This window comes from Triplophysa dalaica, chromosome 25, assembly GCF_015846415.1.
Source record: "Triplophysa dalaica isolate WHDGS20190420 chromosome 25, ASM1584641v1, whole genome shotgun sequence".
In the NCBI taxonomy this organism is placed as follows: Eukaryota; Metazoa; Chordata; class Actinopteri; order Cypriniformes; family Nemacheilidae; genus Triplophysa; species Triplophysa dalaica.
In genome coordinates this window covers 6187051-6212784 of record NC_079566.1, presented here as the reverse complement: position 1 = coordinate 6212784, position 25734 = coordinate 6187051, and the positions used below count along the sequence as shown (strand labels likewise).

The window sequence follows — 25734 nt, the reverse complement described above, 5'->3', positions numbered from 1 at the left end:
ATTGACATCAAAAGTCTAACTTTAAAATCAGTGCTTTAATGTATAATTCTCACATTTGTAATACTTAAGTCATTTAATACTACTTTATGCCGTTTAATAATAATACAATTTTGAATTAATTAAATAAGCCGTTTCATGTCCATCCTTGAATCACTTAACTAATCAGGCTAAAAAGGTTGATTAAGGATATAGAAAGTAATTAGTAATAAGTAACTAGATACTTTTTAGTATACTAGAACTAAACTATTGGATTTGTAATCAGTAACTAGTAATTGATTACTTTTTCAGAGTAACTTACCCAACACTGATTCCTACAGATACAAATAATGGTTAAAATGAATACGAAATAATATTTGTGGAATTACAGAAAACACATATTTTGTCGAAATTGTGATTGTATCCGGTATAGGCTAATTGCAAAAATTTCACAACTTCTCAAATTATACAAAAAAGTCATTTACCTTTTCCTTGTGGAAGTATCCAATAAAAATATCCATAGATGTAAAGTTTATTTAAATATCATTTGATGGTAAATAAAATACACTGCAAAAAACTTCCCAGGCAATAATTTTAACTTCGCTTTTGGTTTTTGTTCCTCTGCGGCTTCCGTAGGATGTCGTGGCGCTGGTGGAGTGCATAGGCGAAAGTACAGTGACTCCAAACAGAAAGATAAGCAAATTCTTCTGAGATCGAGACTCAACTGCGTTCAATTTGTATTAAAACCGTAAAGCTTGAAGAATTTTGGGTTTATAATGAGGCGTGCAGGTTTGGGTAAGCACATCTCTGTAATTCTACGAAAAAGCTCATGCTAAGCTAAGTTCTTACATAAACCACTTAGATAAACGTCATATTTAGTGTTATGTTAAACTTTACATTAAGTGATAGCGATAAGTGCCCAGTTGTAACCAACACATTAGGTTTCTTACATATTTTATGTTTCAAAACGGTGACTGTTTGATTTGAGACGTCTTAACAGATTGTGTTAAGCATATAGAACAGGTTAACATACTGATGTGTTTGAACGGAATATATAATATACATCATGTATTTGGTGTTTATTGTGGTTTTTAGGTGAAGGGGTCCCTCAGGGAAATTACGTTGCAAGCGGATACAGCGTGTACGAGGAGGAGAATGAACGTCTACAGGAGGGGCTGAGAGATAAAGTACACGCACTCAAACACGTGAGTTACGCAGATAACGTTTTTGTGGTAGACAATTGATCTGTGAAAGACAATAAGTATTTTTTCTCCTCGTAATCTTGAATCAAAATCTAAATGAAGTGGCGATTCTTTCCCGATGGCCTCAGTTTCACTCATTCAACTGTCAATCAGCTGCAAGCTCCATTTACTAACGAAACACCGAAAATAAGCCACGCCCCATCTATCCACTATCATTCTGGCTCACTCAGAAATGTCAAATTAATAAAGTCATTGGAAACTAGTTCTCACACTTATTTAAAAATAGCTTTTAACTTGAACACATAAGTACAATTGTCAATTAAGTGATGAACCTCCAATCAGTACTTTTTATGTTGATGTTTCAGCTTTCAATTGACATTGGAAATGAAGTCAAGAACCAGAATAAGATGCTGGGAGATATGGTGAGTGATTTGAGTTGATGGAAGGAAAAATATGTATTTTTCTATACTTTCTCTAAACTCTGGCTGATTCGATTTTAACATTTTGTTTGTGTCCCCTCAAGGACTCAGACTTTGATTCAACTGGAGGTATTTTGGGGTCCACCATGGGTAGATTAAAGCACCTTGCCCGGGGAAGCCAAACCAAGGTGTACTGCTACATGCTGCTCTTTGCCCTGTTTGTTTTCATTGTCCTGTACTGGGTGATTAAACTGAGATGATGGCGAGACTGGTGAGATCCTGGACTTATATGGATCTTTCTTACGTGCCATGAGGATGTGAACTTTCAGATGCAGACTGAGATATCTGAGGAGAGCCAGAATGATTTCCAGTGGACAAGAAAAAGGACCATTGAGTCACAGTGTGCAAGGAAAGCAGTTTAGGTCTATCATAGACCACTTAAACTAATACAGGACAAGAAAACCTTTTGGTTAATAAAAACATGCATAATTATGTATTTAGCTGTAACGGCTACTCTTTTATAGTTGTTTGAGTAGTTTCATCATACATCCAGTATTTGTCAGTGATGAACAAGACAGTTGAGTGGAAATGTAGGTACCAACAACACAAACTAACACACATAAGCATCTACGATATTGTAATGTTTATAACAGTGCTGAGGGCATATGGTGGGACTGTAAAACCCATGTATGAGAGGTTATGTGCAATGTCTTGTGTGTAATAAAAACACCAGAAATCACCTCAGAATTCTTCATACTTTTAAGGTCTTACACACAGTACATCTTTAAGTTCTTGTTCAAACTGTTCTGTGGTAATCAATTTTCAATTATTTTTAGAAACTAATTTGTATACACATGTTCATTTTTGGGAGAACATTTACATAAAATCTACTTAAATTGGCAAAAGCTTAAGTCCTGTTTTCATTAAAGGACAATTAATGATTTTCATAAATAACCAGTGGTTGTGCAGATGGATGCAAACTGCTTAATGTTTCTCATGCATATTAACAAAATTAGCCATGCACAACTATTACCATAATTTACATCTACTTTACAATTTAAATACAACTCAACCAACTTTAAACAAAGACAAATTAAAGACAATACAACTATTCATTAAAGCAATTGTATATTGTAGATTTAAATCAGTATCTACAAACTGATCGGACTTGATACATTTAATTTTAAGTGCACTTTGTTTTTCAGAAATGCCAACAATAATTAGTGTCTAGTTTATTTCCTGGGTAGAGTATCCATGTACTTGCATATGATCGAGAGCATAACCTCATCAGCTCCAGCGCCAATGGACATTAACCTGGAATCCCTGTAATGACAAAAACAATGCATTTTATTAATTTGCTGACATATGAGCGCTACGCTTACTACTATTTTAATCTTAAAATATTTATATCCATCAAATAAAAAAAGTTCTTATATTCATGCCCTTGGCCAAAAAAGTGGGCTTAAAGTGATAATTCTTTCATCATTTACTCACCCTCTTGTCATTTCAAACCTGTATATCTTCTTTTCTTCCGCAGAACACAAAGAAAGATATTTTTAAGAAGGTAACTGAACAATGGCGGTACCTCTCCGCTTCTATTGTATAGACACAAAACCCGTGCAAGTCAATGTGTGCCGTCATTGTTCGGTTACCAACATTCTTCAAAATATCTTCTTTTGTGTTCTGTGAAAGAAAGTCATAGAGTTTTTAAATGTTTTGGCAGTGAATAATGCCAGAATTTTCATTTTTGGGTGAACTATCACTCAAGCATCGAACCTGTTTTGTTTACTGTCATGTCACTAGATGTCACTGCAGATCTTAGAGTCTGTATTCAACTCTGAAGGAACTGGATGGAGGCTCTCTCAGTTCAGATTAAGACTACAAGAGACGCACTGACCTGTAGAACCTGCTGACTAGGACGTCATTTGTAAAGCCCATTCCACCCCAGTACTGGAGGCAGCTGTCGCCGAGCTCTCGGGCCAGTCGTCCTGCCTTCAGCTTGGCCATCGATGCCAACTTTGTGACATCATTCCCCTTAATGTATAGAGCTAATAACAAAAAATCATGTTAATCTGTGATGTGTGCTGTGGTTATCCGTATTAAAATCTAGACGAAGAAACTTAAATGGCAAAAAAGAGTTATTGCAAGCCAGTGTTCACACTATTTCATTCCATTATTGATTTGACAATTGTCAGCTGCTATGAGATTTTGGGTTACCAAATCCAAAGCCATGAAATTGCATAGCTCCTCATCACGCATAACTGGCATTTCAAATCATACTGAAATAATTTAGGAGACGGTTGGACTCACCTGTGGCGCGATGCAATAGGGAACGCAGTAGCTCAATCTCTGTCTGCAGTTCAGCTAGTCTAAAGTGAACCGCCTGGTGGTATAGAACCGCCTGATTGAAAATCTTTCTCTGTCTGGTATAATTAATGGTCTCCTGGACAACTTTCTCCATCATCGTTAGGACTTGGAAAAACAAGAGCCAAAGTACGGAAACATCAAGGCATGCTTCCAGCATATTATATCAAGGAAAAACATTCCAAAGTGTTTTTCAACAAATTATATGATAGAGGAAATTGTTTTAGGAGTTCGGTCCTGACTGCATCTAGACAGGAAGTGGGCAGAAATGTTTGCCAATGATGTCAAAAGATGTCCACAGAAGACACAAAAAAATCAAGGCAAATATTTTGACGTTTTTCCAAAGCACAAACTCAGCCCAAAGAGCTTGACTCCGAGGGAAACATACTTTGGCCTGACTTGAGGGTGATTTGGTTTTAATACAAGTACACAGACAGTCATCGGTATCCTAAACACACAGACGTCATGCCCTCGCCAATCCCTTGCTTCAAGAGAAACGTCTGACGTGGGATTGGATGTGTGGGAGGTAAAAAGGATAACTTACTATTGGCCACTCCCCAAAGTCGCTCCTCTTGGAACTGCAGCATCTGGTACGTGAAGCCCATTCCCACCTGCCCTATGACATTTTTACAGGGCACTCGGACGTCATCGAAAAACACCTCCGCTGTGTCTGAGGACCGCATGCCCATTTTATCAATCTTCCGTGCGATGTGAACTCCTGAAAAAGTATGGTGAATGTTAGAATGTACAACTAGCGCAATGTTTCCAAAGTTATAAAGGTTTTCGGCTTTGAATGAAGTCCTACCAGGGAGATTCATAGGTAAGCAGATCAGGGATTTGTTCTTGTGTGGTGGATCATTACTGGTGTTGGCCAAGAGGCACATCCAGTCTGCCTGAGTGCCATTAGTGGTCCACATCTTTCCTCCATTAATTATGAATTCATCTTCTTTACGAACAGCTTTAGTATTTATGCCTGGAGGAGAGGGATTTTGGAGAGGGATTTTTTACGTTCTTACTTTATACCTAAAAATGCTACATTCTTGTTTTACCCCAAAGCAGCTTTCAATCTCCTAAGGAACTTTTTAATAAGATTTTAAGTTCAGTAGAGTGGCTAATTCTATCTTTAGATAGAAAAATGTAACGCATTATTGAAAACTGTTTTTGTAAGCCCCTCTCTATGCAGTCATGAAAATGTTTTGAAGTCAATACTTGAGACTTTGATTTACTTTCTAAAGTTTACTTCGCTTGGATGTGTTGACGTCATGTTTAAAAACACACCCATGGCAAATTAAAGAACATTACAGCTCAGTATCTTCCCCTCCAGCAAAAAGACTTACTTGCAACATCAGAGCCTGCCCCCGCCTCGCTCACACCGAGACAGGCCACTTTGTCTCCCATTATGGATGGCAGGAGAAACTCTCTCTTGAGTTCTGGCGATCCAAACCTGAATAGCGCAAAGGTCACAGTCACATCCTTGCAGTTTTTTAGCAGTCATTTTGTGGGTGTCATGGAAACTGTAATTGAATCAGCCGAAAGCTCATGAGACACCATGGGTTATAGAAGAGATCTACATTTTAATACCGGCTAAAAGCAATTTCAGACGAACTGTTCTGTAAAACACAAAAATACGAATCATAATCCCTTATTTATGAATATAAAAGCTTAAACGAATGCAATGACAAACACAGTGTTACTTTTAAATAAGGTTTAATGCTACAAAGTAAAAACAATGCTATCATGGTAAACAAAAGGCAAAGCTATACCACATCCTAAAGACTTTTCTTTTTTTGCATGTGAGCGTTCATGTTTCTTTTCTGTCCAATTTTATGGAAAGAAAGGGACTTCAAAATCTTCTTAAAGTGATAGTTCACCCAAAAATAACATTTATTTAGCCCTATGTCATTTGAAACCAGTATATGACTCTTTTCTCTGTGAAACACAAAATATGATATTTTAAGAAGTGTTTATGGTTTTGTTTCCACACAATGGAAGTCAACGGGGGTCAGTGTAGTTTGGTTACCAATGTTCTACGAAATATCTTATTTTTTTGGGTAAGAAAATAATACAAATTTGGAAAGACACGAGGATGAGTAAATGTTGGATTTTTGGTTGAACTATACCTTTAAAGGTCCAATGTGTAATTTTTGTGGAGCATCTATTGACAGAAATGCAATATAATAAACAAAACTATGTCTTCAGAGGTGTATTAACCCTTATGTAATGAAGCTTTATCTTTTTATTATCTTAGAATGAGCTTTTTCTATCTACATACACTGCGGGTCCCCTTACATGTAATTCACCATGTTGTTTCTACAGTAGCCCTAAACAGATAACCTGCTCTACAGAGTGCGTTTCCTAAATACATTATCTTTGGGAAAGAAGTGAACACATTACGATATCTTAATCCTTTGCCAGCCTCTGTAGTGCTTTGAAAGGGAGGGGCAAGCGGTGGAGTGAGCCGTTGGTTGCAATTCACAACTGCACCACTAGATGCCGCTAAATTTCATACAGTGGACGAGAAAACTGGCAAGGCCTTTAAACTAAAACAAGAAAATTACCGTGCCAGTGCAGGTGTGGCCATGTCACTCTGAACCCCGATGGCCATGGGAATTCCTCCACAGTTAATGTTCCCCAGTTCTTCAGCAACAGCCACACTGTAGCTAAAGTCCAGTCCCAAACCTCCATACTCTGCAAACAATAAAAATATATTTTGATATTGTGATAAAGACACATTTAATTATTAGAGAGAATTAGAGACCCAACTGCAGATCCTGTGTCTTAAAATAGTGTCAAACACAAGGGTTTTTGTTTTTCCGTGGTTATTTTAAAACTCCCTATTATCTGTTGTTCTAAGCTTTCCTGTGGCTCAGAGGTTAGAGCATGGCGCTAGAAACGCCAAGGTCATGGGTTTGATCCCAGGGGATTGCACATACTTAGAAACAAAAGTATAGTGTAATGCAATGTAAGTCTCTTTAGATACAATTCGTCTGCCAAATGCCTAAATGTAAATCTGTTGTATATCACACTCACAACTGTGGAATACTGCAATACATTACTACCTGCAGCCAATATATAACATCCTATATATATAAAACATTAATATTTCCCATGATCCTCTTCTAATCATGCATTTATACCATAATATGGAACGTTTTCAGGGGTATCATCTGAAACAAAATCAGCATTGTATTCCATAGAGACAATGAGGACAAAACAACAATTATTTCCACTAGTTCTACAGGTCGCTATGATCTGTCATCAGGTCCTGGGATGGAGTTAGACAAGATTTGGAATAGCAAAATAAGGAAAGGAAGAGCCAGAAAACAGAGGAAACAGACCCAGCTGCACAGGAATAGCTTTAGAGTCGAATCTCATATACTGAGAAGATTGAGAGATGGAGTAAAACATAATGATACACATTAAATGTCAAATCAGTCTTTAGGGCATTTTTATGTACAGCATTCCAACAGAGCCATACAATCGGTTAGCGTCTGTATTCTATTCATATGCAATGCAGAAAATGTCTTATTGTCCACGAAGAAGAATTTTTGAGCCAATCCAGACTGACATTTGAAATGCCCTCGCTTCATCAAATAATTCACTCTGACCTCTAAATTCAATCACAGTTATAAATTTCAACATGGGTTTCAAAAGAAAAGCATTGAAAACTAGGCTATAAAACTGGACGAAAAACATGGAAAAAGGATGCACGTCTGAGCATTAGGGAGGAGAGGTCAACCATTAGAACATTTCCCTTTGTCGTGTACTTTGTAAAGAGTTTGTTTTCAGCGGGAGCTTCTGCATAGTGGCGTAATCTCATACTTGTATGTTTATGCATAGAACATTTAATCACTTCAAAGATGTGAAATGAGAGGTATTTTAGGAGACAGAAGAGGCCACGAGCCCCCACATATTTTGGGACTTAAATCAGCAAACTGGATGGGTTGGTTTGGTTAGGAATGGAGTGCTCGTGTCTTATCTGAGGGACTGATGTTTCCAGGGTTGTGAAAACAGGCGATCTGGATTAACGCCAGTGTTAACATGGATTCGTTTTAGCTAAATTGTAAAAGCAAGAGGGAGAGGTTGTTATGGGAACGGGGGATTTGAAGGTTTCTTCCATCATGCAAACAATCAAATGCAAACCTAGTAGCATTTCACAATACTTTTGCAGAACTACGTGCAAAATATGTTGTGACTACATTATCTTGATATAACGTGTGCTTGGAAAAGAAATGAAACATAGGAAAATCTAGAGCTTACTTGAATAAATCTGACATTGTTGTTTAGAGACTTAAGGCCTATCAAGCGTAGCATATATTACGTGAGGTGAGGCAATGCCCCGAGTACTAATCTTCTGACTAAGAAGATCCTGTAAATCCAGCCTGCTAATGCAGAAGTGTCACAGCGTCAGCATTCTTTAATGCAAGGTTTCTCTCCTCTGACCTACAGATTTATGAAGCAATTTTCCTCAGTTGCTCCTCTCGCATGGCAATGTTCTCTGCATTGTATACCTAAAGCTGCGTAAACAACGATTGTTTAAGGACGGAGGCTGAACGATCTCTGTTTGCAAAAATAAAACTGAATCTTAAATTTGAATTGGAGACTGGTGAGAAACATACCAGGAAAATCTCTAGGACATCAATAAAGTGCATGAGAGTTCTTTTTTAATTTAAACAGAGAATGAAAACTACAAAATGTAAAAATTATTATTAGCTATGTGAATAAAATAATGCATACATATGCATAATACCCAACAGGGTTAAAATATTAAAAACGTTCCTTCAGCTGAATTAATCACAAAGTGTTCCAGTGTAAAGGTTGTGGGTTTATTTCCCCAGGGTATAAACAGGAATCATTGAGCTACATTTAATACTTTTTAAGCCACTTCAAATTTTATCCGGTTACAGTGGCGACACGTTAACTTACATTTACTATATACTGATTGTAAGATAGCAAATATAAACAGTATTTTATTTGTTTGTGATAAATCCTTATTAATGCAACATAATTCAGAAGGGTGGGAACGAACCACGAGAGAATTAATTGAGTTGCACCCAATGCAAGGTTTATTAGAAAGAGAAACCAGCTTTGTGGCTAGCATTTACCATGTTGGATCGGACAGTGTTCTTCCCCATCGAGGCTACACTAATCGTCTTCAGATACACAGAGCCGAACGCCTCCTGGTTCTCAGCCATGGTTCCAACTATTTATCCTCCAACTATTTGGACGAAAACTTGCATTTCCCCATTAGTCAAAGATGTTGTTTAACAATCGGGTTTTAATGGACCTCCCACTATTCGCCTACTCAAGAATTCAATTCAGGCGAATTTTAGCATATGATCTCTTAGGACAAGCTTGAAAAGATGATACAGAATTTGATACCATGGAACATGGCATTAAAGTCTTTTTAATACTTTTTAAGGGCCATCATTTTCTCTAAATTTTACAACTTTTAAGACTTTTTTAGACCCCACAGACCCTGTTCCCAGGCAACACACATACTAAAGAAACGTGAATGCACTGTTTAGTCATTTTGGATTAAAGTGTCAAAGTTCAAATATTCCAGAAATATGTAGTGGATTTAAATACAAGACCCGTATTTTCTTTTATGGTAGGGATTTTTTTTACAAAGTAACCATTCAACACAACCAAAAAGTACATGCTTGTCATACATATTATTTGGAACAATGTGAAAGTGATAAATGATTTTCACTACAGCTTGTGTGTGGCACTAGCCGCATCCCATATACATTTAAACTTCTTCAATCTAACGAGTCAAAGATTCTAAGAGTCAAAATGAACAAATGAATTTTAACAATTATAGTGTAATGCAAACATGTATAAAATGACTTAAAGATCCAGTGTGTCATTTTTGGAGGATCTTATTGAAAGAAATATAATATAACCACGTCTTCAGAGGTGTATAAAGACCTTACATAATAACGTGTTATGTTTTTATTAGCATAGAATGAGCTATTGTAAATACCTTATTTCCGGCAAAGAAGCAAAAACGTGACGACATTTTAGTCCCGTGTCAGCTACCATAGTGCTTCGAGGGGGGGGGGGGGGTGAGTAGTCGAATGGTGGTTGCATTTTGCAATTCCACCACTAGATTCTGCTAAATACCATACACTGGATCTTTAATTTGTGTATTTGATTAAAGTAAACTTTACATAGCAGATGTCTTCTTACCCACAGGCTTGTTGACTCCAAGAAATCCTGCACTGCCTAGGATCTTGAAGATCTTATGAGTCGGAAACTGTCCCTCTTCTTCCCATTTGTCTACATAAGGGTTTATCTCTTGATCGATTATCTGTAACAAACTAAACTTTAGTCACAGGCTTATTTGTACAGCAAAAACATTTTGCTTGCAGCTACAAACATTTCCAGTTAAGCAGGAAATATTGGATTACAGTCGTAAATGGATCAAACTATACAAACACATACAAGAAGTGGTGTTTTAAAAACAATAAAAATAAACTTTGATGCAGTCTTAAGGTTTATGCCTTCACTTTCTATCCAAACTAAACAAACTGGGGAACTAGATGATTGGAAGAGATGAATAGAAAAGAGTCAAACATTTCAGTTATCCGGCAATGAATCATAAATCATACTCATACATGCAAAACCTATTTGCATTGACCAAATAATAAAACGCGGTAACACTTTAACAGTTGGAGCCATGGCTTAGTGTCTACCACACTGGTGCTCATGTGGGCAACGTCAGTTTGAGACTGTCTCACATCATTTCCCACCCTTCTTCCCATCTTGTCCTTCACTCTCCTATTTTTAAAGTAACCAAAAATAAAGTACTTTAAATCCTTTAAGCTATATAGAGTATAATAGACCTACAACAGGTTACTTCCTCGAGTCCAGACACACTGTGTTTCCTTCTGAGTCACTTTGGGGTAGTAATCAGATAAGCGTGGTGCAATGTAGTATTATTAGCCATCTTTGTTCAATTTATTTTCGTATACAAGCACAACAAACATCATTTACAAGTACGACCTGTGTCAAGACAATATTGGAAATATTTTTTGCGATCGAGAAATAAATTCCATAAAGGTTACGGGCAGCATAATGATAGGTTTCTTTAGGTTTATCTGCATAAGATGTGAGAAATGTCTTTCAAATAACTGTAATTAAAAGTTAACAGACCAAGTAAAGCCCACTGTCTGTACTGCATTGGTTTTTAATCAGAAAGAAGATATGTCGTAATTACAGCCGAGTGAGACTACTCATTAAATTGTACTTGCACAAATTAACTAGAGAAGAATGGCCAATTCTTTTCTCAGTAACACATTCCAAGAACAATAAAACAAATATTTGTTCAAGCGTGATAGGAAATATTTTTAATTCTCTAATAATTCAATTAAGGCTACAGGCAATTAACTTGTGAAAATGACCCATCATCATAAAATGCCACGCTAACTAGGTTTAATGTGTACTTCAAAAACTTTTTTTAAATGTGACACTTCAAACCCGTCCACTAGCCAACAAATACAAATTGACTTAAACCATGGTGGATTAGAACAAAGAGTAACAATAAAAATTACAAAGAAAAAACAAGTTTGAGGCTCCAGTTAACCATATTTCATAATCTGGCAGGACACATTGAACGGCAACTTCACACTTGCACTGGATTTACTCAAAACCCAAAAGACGGTAACTGTGAATCATATCGTGTGAAAGAAAGGCTGGTCCGCATTGTAAGGTTCCCAAATCTTAATAAAGGTCAGTGAAACATTCCAGAATACTCTTGCCGTGCAAAGCTGAGAATTGTTTGGTGGGGTCCAAAACTCATACTTATGATTTGTCAACACGTTATGCCCATGGGAGACCTCACCATTGAGCTTAACAGAATAGCACAGCACAAGACGATTCCTGGAAGCGGTAACCCAAATTGGTGAATGAAACATAAATGACAGGATAAAGTGTTACGCACAAAATCATTCGGAAATAATGTTTAAAATAACTTGTTTTCATTTTAAAATAATTTTAGCATGAGAAACAGTCATATCGATTAAGCCTATTAACCTGTGACCATATGATTCTGAGGAAGTTGCGATCATTCAGAATGTAAATGTGTATTAAGATTACATCTTCCTACCCATAAGAGTCAAGGATGTTACTCATTAGTTTTTAATGTCTCACACTCTCCAGCGAGTTCTTTTAATAAAACTCTTTCCCTGAGCTCCAAACCTGTACATTGTTCTTATTGTCCGTTCCTTTTTTAATTTTTCCTCTCTCATACCAACCTATTCCCATACACTTGAAGTAACTGGGAATTGGAGAAAGCGACTTCCTTTCCCATATTATGTAGTCTCGCCAAGATCGCTGCATTCTATGGAAAGGCCCGCCCAAGAGCCATCCCAGATAGCATGGTTTACCATCTGGTTTACGTCTATTCTCCCGGAAATCCTATGAAATCCAACCAATCAGATGACGAATTCGAACATGCTGAAGTGTTTCCAGAGACGTTCAGCCAATGGCGTGACGTCTGAGGCTGAGACTACATATGTAACCCTTCCTAGTTGATACAATTTGCATACAAGGGTGACAAATAAAGACACATCCAATTTAAAAGATAAAAGATAATTAAAAGTGCTTAATATTAACCTGTTTGGCAATGCCACTCAACAAATTATTTTAAACCAAATGCGTATTATAAGTAGAATAAGTATTATTTATTGGGTGTTCGATTGGATAACATCTGATATTATTGATAACATATTTCTCAATTACATAAATCCTTACGTCATGACGTGTGAGTCACGTGACCGCGTGTGAGCTTCCTGGACGCTTCAAAACATTGCGGTTAATATAAACGACATGATAATATATCACGCATAACGCTATATCCCAATTTTGCATTATTTCTCATTCTTACGGCCACATCTCGAAAAATACAAACAAGTCGTACACTCACCCATCGAGTATAAACTATGCGTGACCTCTTACCTACATTGTCTAAATAGATCCCAACTGCGCATTCAGTTGAGTATTCACAGAGATATAAACTTATAGACTAACTTTTTACACCAACCTCGACACGGGATTTACGAAATATAAGTTAGCAAAGGTACAGAACTACTCGGCTAGATATCGATCTAACGTTACCTTCCTCAAAGATGCCTTTAATGCATAATGTTCTTCTGTGTAGATAACATGATCGATTGTTTCGTTAGAGACGCTTTCTTTCCGACTGCAAGACACCTTTTCCGACAAGTGCCGTGTATTGCTGACTATGGTTTTCTTTAGTAAATTACTGTCTACAGCCAAACTGAATCGCAGGACTCGCAGTGCCATGCCTAAAGAGTGTAAGCAGACGTGTCAAAATGCGCATGCGCGAATAAACTGCATGGTTACTGCGTGTTCACAGTTATTATTACATTGTAAAATAAGATAGTAAAAACTGAATATCAGAAACGTATTTTAATATCATTCATGTTGATTTATTAACCTGATGTTGCAATAACTGTTGTCACTTGTGTTTGTGTTTGTGTTTGTATGTGACCTGTCTGACAAAACAAAAAAACATGTTTTTACTGAACACTCAACAATCTTTTAAAGTTTTAATAAAGTAAGTTGACAGTTCAGATACTATTTATATACTATAAAAGTGGCCTTTTACCACGTATCTGTGATTTTGTTAAATGGCTTTTATTACAATTTTACAAGCATTGATTTATTATGGTACAAATTCACATTGACCTTTCACTAATTGTCACATAGATGTTACACGGCTGGCATCACAACAAAAAGATACACGTGTTAGTCCATCAAGTATGGATGATCAGTACACAGTAAGGTATTCTGATTTATTACTCTTCAAGGAATGTATCCATATCCTATAGTGTCTCATTTACAAGGATGCCATTAGAGTTTTCTGAACATCTATCCATATTTGTGATTTTCCCACTTGTCCATGCAACAGATATGATTCCAGCTATGTAACATTTTAGCAGGTGTCCATGGGCAGCAAAGAACACTAAACTTCAAAAACTGTGAGTTCCTCTGTCCACATCAGCAAATGACACATCCACCTTTCTCCTTGAAAGGGTTCTTCTCCTCCGGAATGCCTTTGACCAAAGGATCCTCATCTGCTCCACCCTGAATGTATTCTGTGATCTCTTCACATCCTTTGGAGACCTGATGTTGTTTTGTAAAGAAATGAATAAATACTACTATTGATACTACAACAACAGTTCCTGTATAGGCTTTACATAGTGTACAGTAAAATACAGAGTCAATGACAACTATGATATGGTCAGTTCTGTGTAATTTGTAGAGTTGAACATTCCCAATCTTACCTTTGCCCTATCAAGCTGCACCTCAAGTTTGAGCTGGGTTACTTCCATTTTTGCCTTGTCCAGATCTGTCAGATCATCGATATTTATGACCGGCATTGTCTGTGAGAAATTTAACAATCAAACAAAATCATGCATGTTAAACTATATCTTCAATTTTACAGTATAAAACTGACAACCAGACTTACTGCCACTTACGAGGAGGTCTCCTCCAACCCTGAAAAAGGACAGAGATTCTGCACTTCTCCCTCAATCCGGTTTATAAAGTAATCTGTATAAACACCCTAATCTCTTAATCTCATTTAAACAAGCAATCTTAATTGATCACATTCTTTAGACATTACCATATTCAGAATAAATGTGAATTGGTATCAAATCTATAATTAATTTACGGATAAAATACATAATGGGAAGTGCTTCCCTTATTAAGACTGGATCTGTATGTAGGTCAAGAGGACACAGAAGTATTACAGGGTACGATGACAAGTATGCTAATCCATGTTTTTTCCCATAATCTGTCACATCACATCATTCATTATTATCACTGAAGGTATGACAGTTTTCATCAAAAAAGTTTTTTGCTACATAATGGAAAAATGAAAAATGTCAACCCCCATAATGAATAATGAGGAGGAAATATGTTGACAAACAAAATTAAGACACAACATCTTTGTGATATAGTTATAAAAAATCATACCTTATTATTGGGTGCTGGTGAACAAACTGAACTTTCGTCATAAAACAGGAACAAATATTTCTGAAGAACCCCAAACAAGTCATGGCTTGATTAATCGATGAAAGCTTTTAGATTTAACGATGAGGTCATTCGAAATGAATTCTATTAATTTTCAACGTTGGGAATAGACGCAATTGTAGTGCGTGGAATGCACATGGAAATGACTCCAAACTGCCCGCCCTCCCAATTCCTCCCCTGAAAACTTCTCCGTTTATAAAGGCAACGATTGTGAGAAATCAAGTTAAACAGACTACTCGCTTTGTCAGCTTGGATTCAGACGTCTAACACAATGGTGTGCGCTTTACTCGGAGGTCTTTTGCTTGCTATTGCTGTATTGCACAGCGCCGTCGGGTTTCGCCCCAAAGGTAAAGATAACATTGTGCTCTTTTTAACAGAACCCTCCAACGCGTAAACATGTGTAATAGCTGTATTAGTGAGGGTTTCTATTGTTGAAATTGTCGACGGAAGATACTTAACCGTTGGACATGAAATTATGCCTATATGTGACTTCTTTTCAACAACCATGGCTTCAGATTTCTCATTATATTTAATGCGTAATTTCTTCTTCACAGAGGTCTGCTTGTTTCAAGTTGAGGAAGGACAATGCAATGACGACATAAGTCGCTATTACTACAATACAATTACTCAAAAGTGTGAAGAATTCAGTTACAGCGGCTGTGGAGGAAACTTAAACAATTTCAGAAGCTTTTTGGAATGTCAGAAAACATGTTTCAAGATCCCAAGTAGGTTCATTTGAAGTGTACCATCAACTCTGGTCTGTGGGTCTGTAGTGTTAAAGTACTCTTGGTGGGTCGAAATGGGAACAGAACATCATGGAACATGGCCTAAAACAAAACACATTAATTTTGTTATGGTTTTAATGCTATTTGTAATGAAAACCACTAGAATTTGTATAATTTCTTTTAACCAGTGAAATGCTCCCTTTATGATGTCCGTGTACAGTGTTACTTTACGCTGAAGCTCTGAAAGCTTCAATATTCAGAGCAATTTACTGTTACTCCAGTGTGTGATGAATGTGAAAGAAGCTCAGTTTAAAGAGTTTGGTTTTGCTTCCTACAGAAATTCCCCGGCTCTGTCGTTTTGAAAAGCAAGAGGGGCCCTGCCGTGCCCTCTTTGAGCGCTACTTCTTCAATATGACCTCCATGCAGTGTGAAGCTTTCTTCTATGGCGGTTGCCAAGGCAATGAAAACAACTTTGAAAATCTTCAGTCATGTATGGAATACTGCAGGCCTTCAAAAAGTAAGTACACAGAGACACATTTCTAAAATTATTTTATTGAAGAAATTGCATCTAGGCCTGAGATCACATATGATAAAATCCACATGAAATCTAAAAAATTACATACATAAAAAGCCACTGAAAAAATTCCAGGCGAAAAAGGATTTAAACCCTGACAATGATTGGTTGAAAACATTTCTACGGCATCATTAAAAAGGATGTAGAACACAGAACTTCAGACTTGATGACACGCTTATTGACAATTTACAACTAAATGACAAACGTCACTCATGGCCATCTTCACCATATAGTATTTTGCCTGTCTATATGGCCCCTTACTTTATCTAAAATAACCTTTTTAGGATCTCTAATTCTCTTCTAAAACAAAAGTAAAAAATTGTGGTTTTGTTTTTAAGCAACCCCTGTGATTTGCCAAGATGTTTTGGACAAAGGTCCGTGCTCGGCTTCAATACCAAGATATTACTACAACTCTGGTACAAAGACATGTCAGGAGTTTATATACTCAGGGTGTGGAGGAAGCAACAATAACTTTATCTCCAAGAAAAGCTGCATGGACGTGTGCAGTAAGATACATTTATTTGGTTCTGTTAAGATTTATTGAAATTCAAATGATTATCACAAAGACAATAAAACAGGGTTGTGTTTGAATGTCTAATAACCTGCTTTGTTTATCAGGATCACGTGGGAAAAAGAAAGGAGTCGAATTTCTTAAACAAAAACGGATAATGGCACAACCAAAGAGGATGCAATAGACCAAATCATCATTCGTGAAGTCATCCACACCACAAAGACAAAGATATTTGCACTGATTTTAAAATGACTGTGCTTTTGACACTCTCTGTCCGGTCAGAAATGGCAGCTTGTTTTTTTCACTGTCGTTTGAAAAACATTGGTTTATCATGCAACTCATTGACCAGAGGGGATATTTTTATATACAGTACATTTTTTTATGTACTTTTTATTCTGTTTTATTCTATTTTGTATTTCAATGAAAGCTGCCATAGAATTGTGTTTTATTTGTAATGATAAACTGAATTTGATCTACTTCAATGTCATTTTTAAAACAAAACAATACTGAGAATAAATCATTTATATAATTTGCGTCTAATGCCTTTAAAATATACCATAGGTCAAATCCCAAATTCAATTATGTAATATTTCATCTGTATTAATAATTTGTCTTTGATGAATTAATAATGATAATATTCATTACTATTAAAAATAACTTTTGCCATAATGCATAAACACCATCACAAGATAAATCATAAATGCATACAAATAAGCTTGTTCACTTTGTTCAACTGAGATTTTTTCTATCGTGAAAGATATGTTAAAATGTCTTATTTTGTGTTTGAGCCTTTAGTATTATTTTCTGGACCTTGTGGGTCTATACTGTAGCTCCCCCTGGTGTAATTATACACCAAGAACAGAAGACAATTAGTTTGGTCAGACAAATGATTATCTGTAATCTATAGACATAAGGTGCCCAGAGGCATATAGGCCTATCTTAGAGACAACTTTTTTGATGTCAAAATCAATCAAATGAAAAGGAAATTGTTATGATTTTACATGGCAGAATAATATTCTACAACAACTGTCAGTCCACTTCATGATCCTAGATTTTGTTTGATTAATACAACCACAAGGTGGAGTTATATTCATAGGCCAATGTGCCACAGTAACTCCAGTAAGTCTTATGAATGACTGACTTCATTATAAACCATAATTGTAAACCTAACAGAGAAAATATATAAAGCTACATTCCTGTTCTTTGCTGTTTTGTCAAACACAAATATATGCAGCAACATTTTTGATGGTCTTTTCCCCCTATTTGCATTTTAGACAGGGTTGCACACATTTAAAAACACATGTGAAACAGGAAAAAATCTGAATATATTCCTGATTCCGTAGGCAACATCATCCAATAAGTTTCAAGACCTCTCTTTAAGAAGAGACCATTTGTTGTAATTGGACTTTACATTACAAATGACTTCTGACAAGCTTGCAGCTTGTTCTTTAATAACAACACTGACTCTCGTGTAGAGAGTTAGATTACAATCTAAAGTCATTGGCAGAGACTGCATCCACTGTGCTAAAGTCTGCAAAGGTTAATAGTTTTATACTAAAAAGAAATGTGTTGGCTCTCAGCAGGTTTGGCAAGTTACATGCCGGCAAAACTGAATTTGCAAGCGTAATAAAATGTTATTTTATGTTGGACTGCTGAGAGATGGCAGGATACCTCCATGAAATAAATGCATAAATCAGTCAATTACCGAAGAATGCCTTATGTAAATCAGAAGTCTAGAACTACCGTCTCTCTGAAATGACACATTTAAAATAAAAAGTGACAGTTTCTCACATATATGTATATAAAATAGCAAATTCTTTAAACTTGACCTAAAATGTGACCCCTAAAGGAAGCTTTTTTTGTTGTTCAACAATATTTTGGTTATGTTAAGATCGTGTCTAAAATAATCCTACAAATCAATAATTGAAAATTGCCAACTTGTGACAACTAGCCCAATACTTTTACTATATCATTTACAGTAGTGAAGACATTGTTGTGTGTAAACACTGAACACATCTCACTGAGCTTTTAGATAAACTACAATTTGATTATATTATTATTTCACACCACTAACAATAACATTGAATAGATAATACATTGTCCACTGTGAGATGACCAGTTTTTGGAAGGAAGTGGAAAGGCTGTAAGGTTTTTGGGATTCTTGGAACGTAACATGGCCAGTCCGTAATTTTCTCATTGGCTCAGGGATTGAATGTGGCATTGTGACAAAAAGCACAATACATGCCAAGTTTGTCTGAGCATACATTAGACCTGATGACGAGCACAAATGGTTTATTATGGAGACTGCTCGGATTTCTTCTTTTTAATGTTCCAAGAAGAAATAATATGATCGAGGGAAAAGTATGAAATAGATTAGGATTAGATGTAATAATAGAAACAACAATTTCCACATCACAGTATCTGCCTCTAAGGGGTCTGTGACACAATGTTTTATAATATTCTGCCACCTCTGAGACAGGTCTCATTGGTTCAACATATGTTTGGCTCACTCCTAATGGAACTAATATTGTTTAATAGAGATCAGTTATGAAACAGGCATACTGTGACCTTTTCTACATTCCGCCCTAAATGACACAAAGGATGCTGATCTGCTTTCTTCAAGCAATGTATGGTTTTTATATTTGGGCATGAGCAGGTTGGTTTTGATCTCTGATAGGTGCTGTGAGAGAAAGTATGGAAGTACTTGCCCTTGCTTTTCCTGCTGTGTTTAACCTTTCTGTTGATCTGACCTGCACTTAAAAAAGCATTTCTTCTGCATATGGGATGGAAAATGACAGGATAATGTTCATGTTAAAACAACTGTCCATTAGGTCTTGGTCTTAAATAAACAAAAAATACATAATGTTTGCTGAATAGGGATTTCATATCAAAGGTAAAAGGCTTTTCAAATTTTGATCTCTGTACAAAACGGAGATAATTCCGGAGACGGACCCGCGCACCTATAAATCCTTCTGAGCCATGCAGAGAGATGAAAAGAACATCTTTCAAAGAAAGTTTTAATATGTCATAAATATGCAGCTTCATGCTCATAACATCTTCTTGTCTGAGAGTGTATGTGTACGTATGTGTGATATGACACACGCATGCACAGATGGCCAGGAGGTTTGTTTCATGTCCTGGTGCATCCAAATCACATTGTTTTGGAGACGATTATAAAAGCAAATCACATTGTCCATAAACCAAACCACAAAATAAAATTCAGAGTCCTCATGCTTCTTTAGAATATTTCTCATATTATATTTCAAAATATTGATATCTGAATTTCAGGCCCCAGAATAATAGATAAAAATTTGTATTTTGACAATTCATCACATACAGTATAAAATCATAAGCTAAGGTTAATCGTTCGTTAAAAGGTCCTGATTCTTCTTTTATGGACATCACAGACGCACTGACACGTTTTTTTTCCCTTAAATTTGCCGCTGATCTTCACATATCATCATTCGGGATAATCTTTGTCACTGCACATTCAAACTTTAACATCAATTTTCCAGTTCCTTGAACTAGAGCAAAACCTTTCAACGTTCTTCAGTTCACAGGCTGTGAGAGATAATATCAAATCTCAAGAGCAACATGAGCTGGAGAGAAAATGAGAATAAACTTTTGATGACAGTAACCCCTAAAGGATTTAGTCCTTTCTGCAAAGTCAGGCTTTTGTGACGTGTAAATCAAATAACCCCCCCAAAACATAACCAAGCACCAGTGTTACAGTAACACGTTCACCTTCACTTTGTTCAGTGGCAATTTTTCACTCGATCGTTCCTGTACCATCTATTATGTATGTATGTGTATGTAGTTGTGCCTCACAGGAAATCCAAAACAGCATATGTCTACTGTATAACAAACAAACTCCTTCAGTGTTCATAATAGTTTTTGAAAACTCAGGATTACATTGCACATTACATCTAAATGAAATGTACAAAAATACTGTGAAATACAATCTAGGCTCTAATGATAATCTTTCAAAGACATATTGTACGCATATCGTTTAAGTTATTTTCCAATTAAATGTAACTTTTTTGTAGCACAAACAATTGTGTCTTTACATTCAGAGAGAATCCATTTAAATTCCTAGATGTTTATTCGAGTTTAGCCCTGTATGATGTCATAAAGGGCTCATTTCCCGGAAGTGCCCATCAATTTGCTTCGTTCCCACCCCGGAGGTAGCGCTGCACAGGACTTGCTCATGAAAGATTTGTCCTTTTGTTTTAAGGCCTAGTTTAACCATGGAGTGGATTTGTAGATCGTTTGAAACTAAAAGAGCAGTCCCAGTGATAAAATATCCCGCTCATGAGTCGGAACCAAAGACGAAAAGCAAAATTGCGTCAAGAGTTTGTGTTTCGATGACAACACAGAATAGTGAATCTCATTTATCATTTTTCAATACGATTTGCTTTAGGAGTGGTGTAAGGGGAGGAGCTACAGTATACATATTTCTAATAATTTGACCTTTTTGTATATGTATTTAGGCCTACATTGTACGGATAGGAATAACCTACCTCCTATAACAGCTAAGACATTGTGAGATGCAATATGGATCTAAATAATGAGCAATTAGCCCACTGAATAGCCTTAACTGTGCTCTTATAAGCTATTATATACATGTTATGCATCTGCTTCCACAAAACGTTAAGGGGTGAGGTCCCATGACCTAATCATGCTGACAGAAAGAGAATATTAATCACATATATAATAAAACTGCCAAAGGAGATTATAAACTTAAAATCAAATTTAAATAATAAAAAACGAAGAATTTAAGAGAATGCAACGATGCCAGAAAATGCTGTTTGAGGAGGCAGCTCATTAGGTTTAGAGCCACAGCCTAAAGTGTGTCCTTAAGTGTGATGGAGCCGCTGCTAGTGATTCTAGGAGGAGCTCACATGCTCCGTGCGCGAGATGAGCGGCAGTTAGATGCACTTGGATTACAAGCTGCTGAAGTGAAACAGCGTCTGCGCCTACGAAAAAAATCTTAGGTGCCATAAAACAGTGACGTGTTTCGAGTGGATATTCTTATCAGAATAAATGAAACGCGACATGCAGCAAAATCATCCCACTTATTAAAGTCACAGACGATGGATTTCAGTTGGAGAAAGTGAAGCGCAAAGCGGATTTAGGCTACATTCACGACCAAGACACGGTAAGATGCATGTGTTTAAAATATGCTGCTATTTTATTATCCGCTTGTTTTTTGTTATTGCATTCATTTTTCACCTAAATTTGACTAGAAATCTGCGATTGTGACTTCTCTGTTGGCTATTTTTGATTTTCTTCAGCCTCATTGTTAAATATGTGAATGACGCTGAACTTGATCAATAAACTCCTGTAAGATAGTAAATATAAAAGGGCTTATATAAAGTCATAGGCTTGTAGATTTATGCAATTTAAATATCCAGTGTCGGGCTGTAGGCACTGCAGTTACCAATGCAAATTATTAAGAAAGAATAGATTCACAATTCTTAGAATAAATGCTTAAATCCATTTGATATCACCAAGAGTTTTTTTTGTTTTAGCAATTATATAACAACAGTGTATATCCCAGCCAGGCATGATCAGAATATACTTCAGATGAGACATCAAGTAGGATGCTGATTCCTGTCACCTTCAAATTTTAGTTATGCCACCATAGCTTCTAACAGTTTACACCTTTTTATTATGGTATTGACATTGGCTGATATAAAAATCCTTTACGAACAGCAGACCTTTTCAATTCTCCACTGATAGAGCTACAAGATTGGATTGGAAAAGGTGGAACATCAAATCTGTTCAGATAGTGGTTTAAAAGACAAGGTTATATTTGTTAAATGAGGGTATTGTGATGCATGGTTTCTTAAAACTAGCAATGTGAGTTCATTTTAAAATACATGACGATGCTTGACGTGACAAATGACAAAACATACAAGTTTCATAAAGCAATGCTTCAAGTCTCAAGATAGATTTTTCCATATTAAACTGAAGAAAACGCAAAGACATGCATTAATATGGAGACGATAATTATTTTAGATACTGCCTCTGTAGAACGCATGCTTTCACATTCTTGCTGGTCAGCCTGTCCAGCACAAACCGATCATACCATATTAACCATCTCACATGAAACTAAGAAAAACAAACACTGAAACAAATGACCACAGACCGGAGTAGTCTCAGATCTTGGTGCTAATATAGTTACTGGTTCATGTTTTATTCATTTGTGTTTTACAGACTCTCCTCCTCTGTGCTTAGACTATGTTTGTGTGTCCGCAATGCTTGAAATATTATGTGGAGGTCATTTACTAGAAAAACGATGCTTTAGCCAGGCATAATTTACTTTTTTTGGAGATGGAAGTAATAATCTAGGTGACTGGGGCATTCCCTGTAGTATAATTGAACAGGGACTCTTTTTTACAGGTGATACTGACCATTGTTAGACTTAAATGCTTGAAAGGTTATGGATGCTTTGAAGCGGTATAATACAGTCAAGAGCTGTAACTGAATATTGTTTACTTCCCTTTGAAAGTGAAGCACCTCTTGTAATAAAATCAGCTCTTGGTAAGTACATGGCTGAACATTAAACTTACAAATCGACGGTAATTAAGTTTCTGTGTACACAAATCTTGCATACAGTTTTAAATACTGTGATTTGTTATGCGGACTAACTATTTATAGGCATTAGTAGAAGACAGGAATATTGAACTCACGTAATGGTTTTACACATGACATGTCATTTTTTCTACGTGAAATAGTAGAGAGAAATTTAAATCCTATTGAAATTAATGATTAAAATCACACTTTGAAGCACCTGATCTCACAATTATGTTTTAAACCTTTAGCCTAAATTTCACAGACAGATTCACATTTCCGTTGCAGATGTTCATTAAATCAGCATAAACAAGATAAGTTTCTTATAAAATCCAGATTTCTTAAATATTTAATGCAACTGTGTGTTAGTCAGTCTGATTAGTTGCAAGGCACAGTTACATGGTTAGTTCAATCTATTCTTCTTCTGCATATAAAGTCTACATACGAATGGGCTGTGAGGTATCAGTAGGTGGAGCTAAAGTACAATCATGGAACTCTATGAAGCAATCTAGAGAACAAAGTGGCTTTTTCAAAGACTGCTATATGTTTTAGGCTTGACTATAGAATAATTTAGTCATATTTCTAATAGTTCAGATTTGAGTATTTATCATGACAAACATCTGCGTAGTCTTGCATGCAATAAACAAAAACTGTATCTCTTGGTTTGTTTTCCATTTTTCAGAATTCCTGTCTATTCACAAGTAATGTCACGTGTTATGTTTGGCATTATTCAGTCAGCGTTTTTAAGTTTTTCCTCCAAAGATTCATTATTAATTAAACTCAACTGGATATTATTTCTTAATGAAGCCCTTACATGAACATTATATCCATGCATAAATGAGGAATGTTCTGTTTCGTTGCACACAAGAATTTCTCCTTTAAGAGAAATCACAGCAAGAGAAATCATCATTCAACGGTTCGTCCTCTTCCTACTGGGTAAAACAAAATAAAGGTTTTAAAATAAACCATGCCGAAGGCAGATCACACAACACGCTCTTCCTCTGTGTCTGAACTATTTATTTTCTCATTTCCACATGTGTTAATTCACTTTCTTGCTGTCATTTATTTAACCACTTTTGTACTTTTATCTGTTCCCATTCCAGTTGTCCTTCATTCACTTTCCCACTCTCTCACAAATGGTCGGTGCTAAATTTCTCTTAGTGCAATCTTACTTCATTTTCTTTCTGGTGGGCTTTACTGCCTGTTCTCATTTGCAACCTATTTGATTTTCTCTATTTTCTAGGCAGGCGAGCAAGCGAGCGGACGGTGACAGCAAGCAATGCATGGATAGTTTGGAGCTGACATCTCTCTCTCTCTCTCTCTCTCTCTCTCTCTCTCTCTCTCTCTCTCTCTCTTTATGTGTAATAGGAATGTTTTGGCATCACATGGGCCTGTCTGGTCAATTTACTTTTGTCTTTGCATCAGTGCTGTTTTGTGATCGCATTGCTGAAGTCATTGAATAGAAGGAACAATTTTAATTGCTTTCCCGAGATGAAGGTGATACTTTTCTCAGTGGAACAAAAGATGAGACATTTCAAAGAATGTAAATGCTGGACCTTTTCCCGTAAATTTAAATGGTTACTGCGGCCGCTTGTCTCAAACAATCTGCCTAACATCTCCATCTGACAGTAAATTGAGTAAATGATAACAGAATTGTAATTTTTCAACGTGCTATCCCTTTAAATGATTAAATTCAATTATGTTTTACACATAAAAGAGCATATTGAATACATTTTGTAATTAAGTCTTTGACCGCACTTATGCAACATGCCTCTTTAGCTGTATGGCTTTAGGTAAGCATCATGCAGATACCTCCTGGGAAAAGCTAAACGAACATCATGTAAAGATACTCAGTGTTTGACTGCAATTTTATGCTTTAGTAGTGCTCTCTCATCTTGACACGCTTAGATAGGACGAAATATGGCGCATACATATTATATTGGCTGCAGTCTCGGTGGAGATACTGTCATTCTGCCATGTGTTGTGTAATGAACTCTATGAAGCTTTTATGTAACGTTGAAATGGTTTGTGATGGGTAATGACAGAGCACAGCGATACATTCATGTAATAGAAAATGGGTAACGGCACCAATCAGCCATCAGAGTGTTTGTCACTCTCATTATTGTTCGTCAGTGAAGGGGTGGCGGGATATTTCGTAACCAAAATATAGAAAATACATTTTAGCAAATAAGTAAAAAACATTACATTGATTAAAGTCTACATGTACACTGAAAGTATACAGCACGCATTTCTAATTTTGTCAGCCTGATAAAACGTATTAATGCAGTGGAAATGTAATGTCAGTAGTGACACAACACAAAGT

The 25734-nt window shown here is 36.3% G+C and overlaps 4 protein-coding genes across 4 annotated transcripts in view; 3 read left to right on the top strand and 1 right to left on the bottom strand.

Moving 5' to 3' along the window:
- Window positions 1–614: 614 nt before the first annotated feature.
- Window positions 615–2338, top strand: bet1 (Bet1 golgi vesicular membrane trafficking protein). Its single transcript, XM_056741132.1, has 4 exons — window positions 615–771; window positions 1072–1181; window positions 1544–1600; window positions 1702–2338. Exons 1-4 carry the CDS (start codon window positions 753–755, stop codon window positions 1855–1857), a joined length of 342 nt encoding a protein of 113 aa, XP_056597110.1. The 5' UTR covers window positions 615–752; the 3' UTR covers window positions 1858–2338.
- On the bottom strand, window positions 2339–13294 carry zgc:85777 (uncharacterized protein LOC405871 homolog). The gene is made up of 9 exons (XM_056741130.1): window positions 13082–13294; window positions 10154–10274; window positions 6520–6649; window positions 5299–5405; window positions 4767–4934; window positions 4506–4679; window positions 3908–4069; window positions 3495–3645; window positions 2339–2920 (listed from the first exon to the last, which is right to left on the bottom strand). The coding sequence occupies exons 1-9, from the start codon at window positions 13268–13270 to the stop codon at window positions 2830–2832; spliced, it is 1293 nt and encodes a 430-aa protein (XP_056597108.1). The 5' UTR covers window positions 13271–13294; the 3' UTR covers window positions 2339–2829.
- A 1881-nt stretch (window positions 13295–15175) lies between these two features.
- tfpi2 (tissue factor pathway inhibitor 2) lies at window positions 15176–17364 on the top strand. The gene is made up of 5 exons (XM_056741131.1): window positions 15176–15372; window positions 15580–15750; window positions 16088–16267; window positions 16663–16830; window positions 16943–17364. Exons 1-5 carry the CDS (start codon window positions 15297–15299, stop codon window positions 17017–17019), a joined length of 672 nt encoding a protein of 223 aa, XP_056597109.1. The 5' UTR covers window positions 15176–15296; the 3' UTR covers window positions 17020–17364.
- A 4404-nt stretch (window positions 17365–21768) lies between these two features.
- Window positions 21769–25734, top strand: part of calcr (calcitonin receptor) — a 38956-nt gene continuing 34990 nt past the window's right edge. The window contains exon 1 of the mRNA XM_056741298.1: window positions 21769–21993. The gene's annotated coding sequence lies outside the window, so the exon portion shown is untranslated. The remainder of the gene's footprint in view (window positions 21994–25734) is intronic.

Bases quoted from the DNA above. Each gene is read 5' to 3' on its own strand.
- bet1 (XM_056741132.1), top strand. The intron at 1,182-1,543 runs GTGAGTTACGCA...TTGATGTTTCAG, and splicing joins AAGTACACGCACTCAAACAC to CTTTCAATTGACATTGGAAA. The intron at 1,601-1,701 runs GTGAGTGATTTG...TGTCCCCTCAAG, and splicing joins ATAAGATGCTGGGAGATATG to GACTCAGACTTTGATTCAAC.
- zgc:85777 (XM_056741130.1), bottom strand. From the start codon at position 13,270: ATGGCACTGCGAGTCCTGCGATTCAGTTTGGCTGTAGACAGTAATTTA. The intron at 10,275-13,081 runs GTAACGTTAGAT...AGTTTGTTACAG, and splicing joins TAAAGGCATCTTTGAGGAAG to ATAATCGATCAAGAGATAAA. The intron at 3,646-3,907 runs GTGAGTCCAACC...TTTTGTTATTAG, and splicing joins CCTATTGCATCGCGCCACAG to CTCTATACATTAAGGGGAAT.
- tfpi2 (XM_056741131.1), top strand. From the start codon at position 15,297: ATGGTGTGCGCTTTACTCGGAGGTCTTTTGCTTGCTATTGCTGTATTG. The intron at 15,373-15,579 runs GTAAAGATAACA...TCTTCTTCACAG, and splicing joins CGTCGGGTTTCGCCCCAAAG to AGGTCTGCTTGTTTCAAGTT. The intron at 16,831-16,942 runs GTAAGATACATT...TTTGTTTATCAG, and splicing joins AAGCTGCATGGACGTGTGCA to GATCACGTGGGAAAAAGAAA.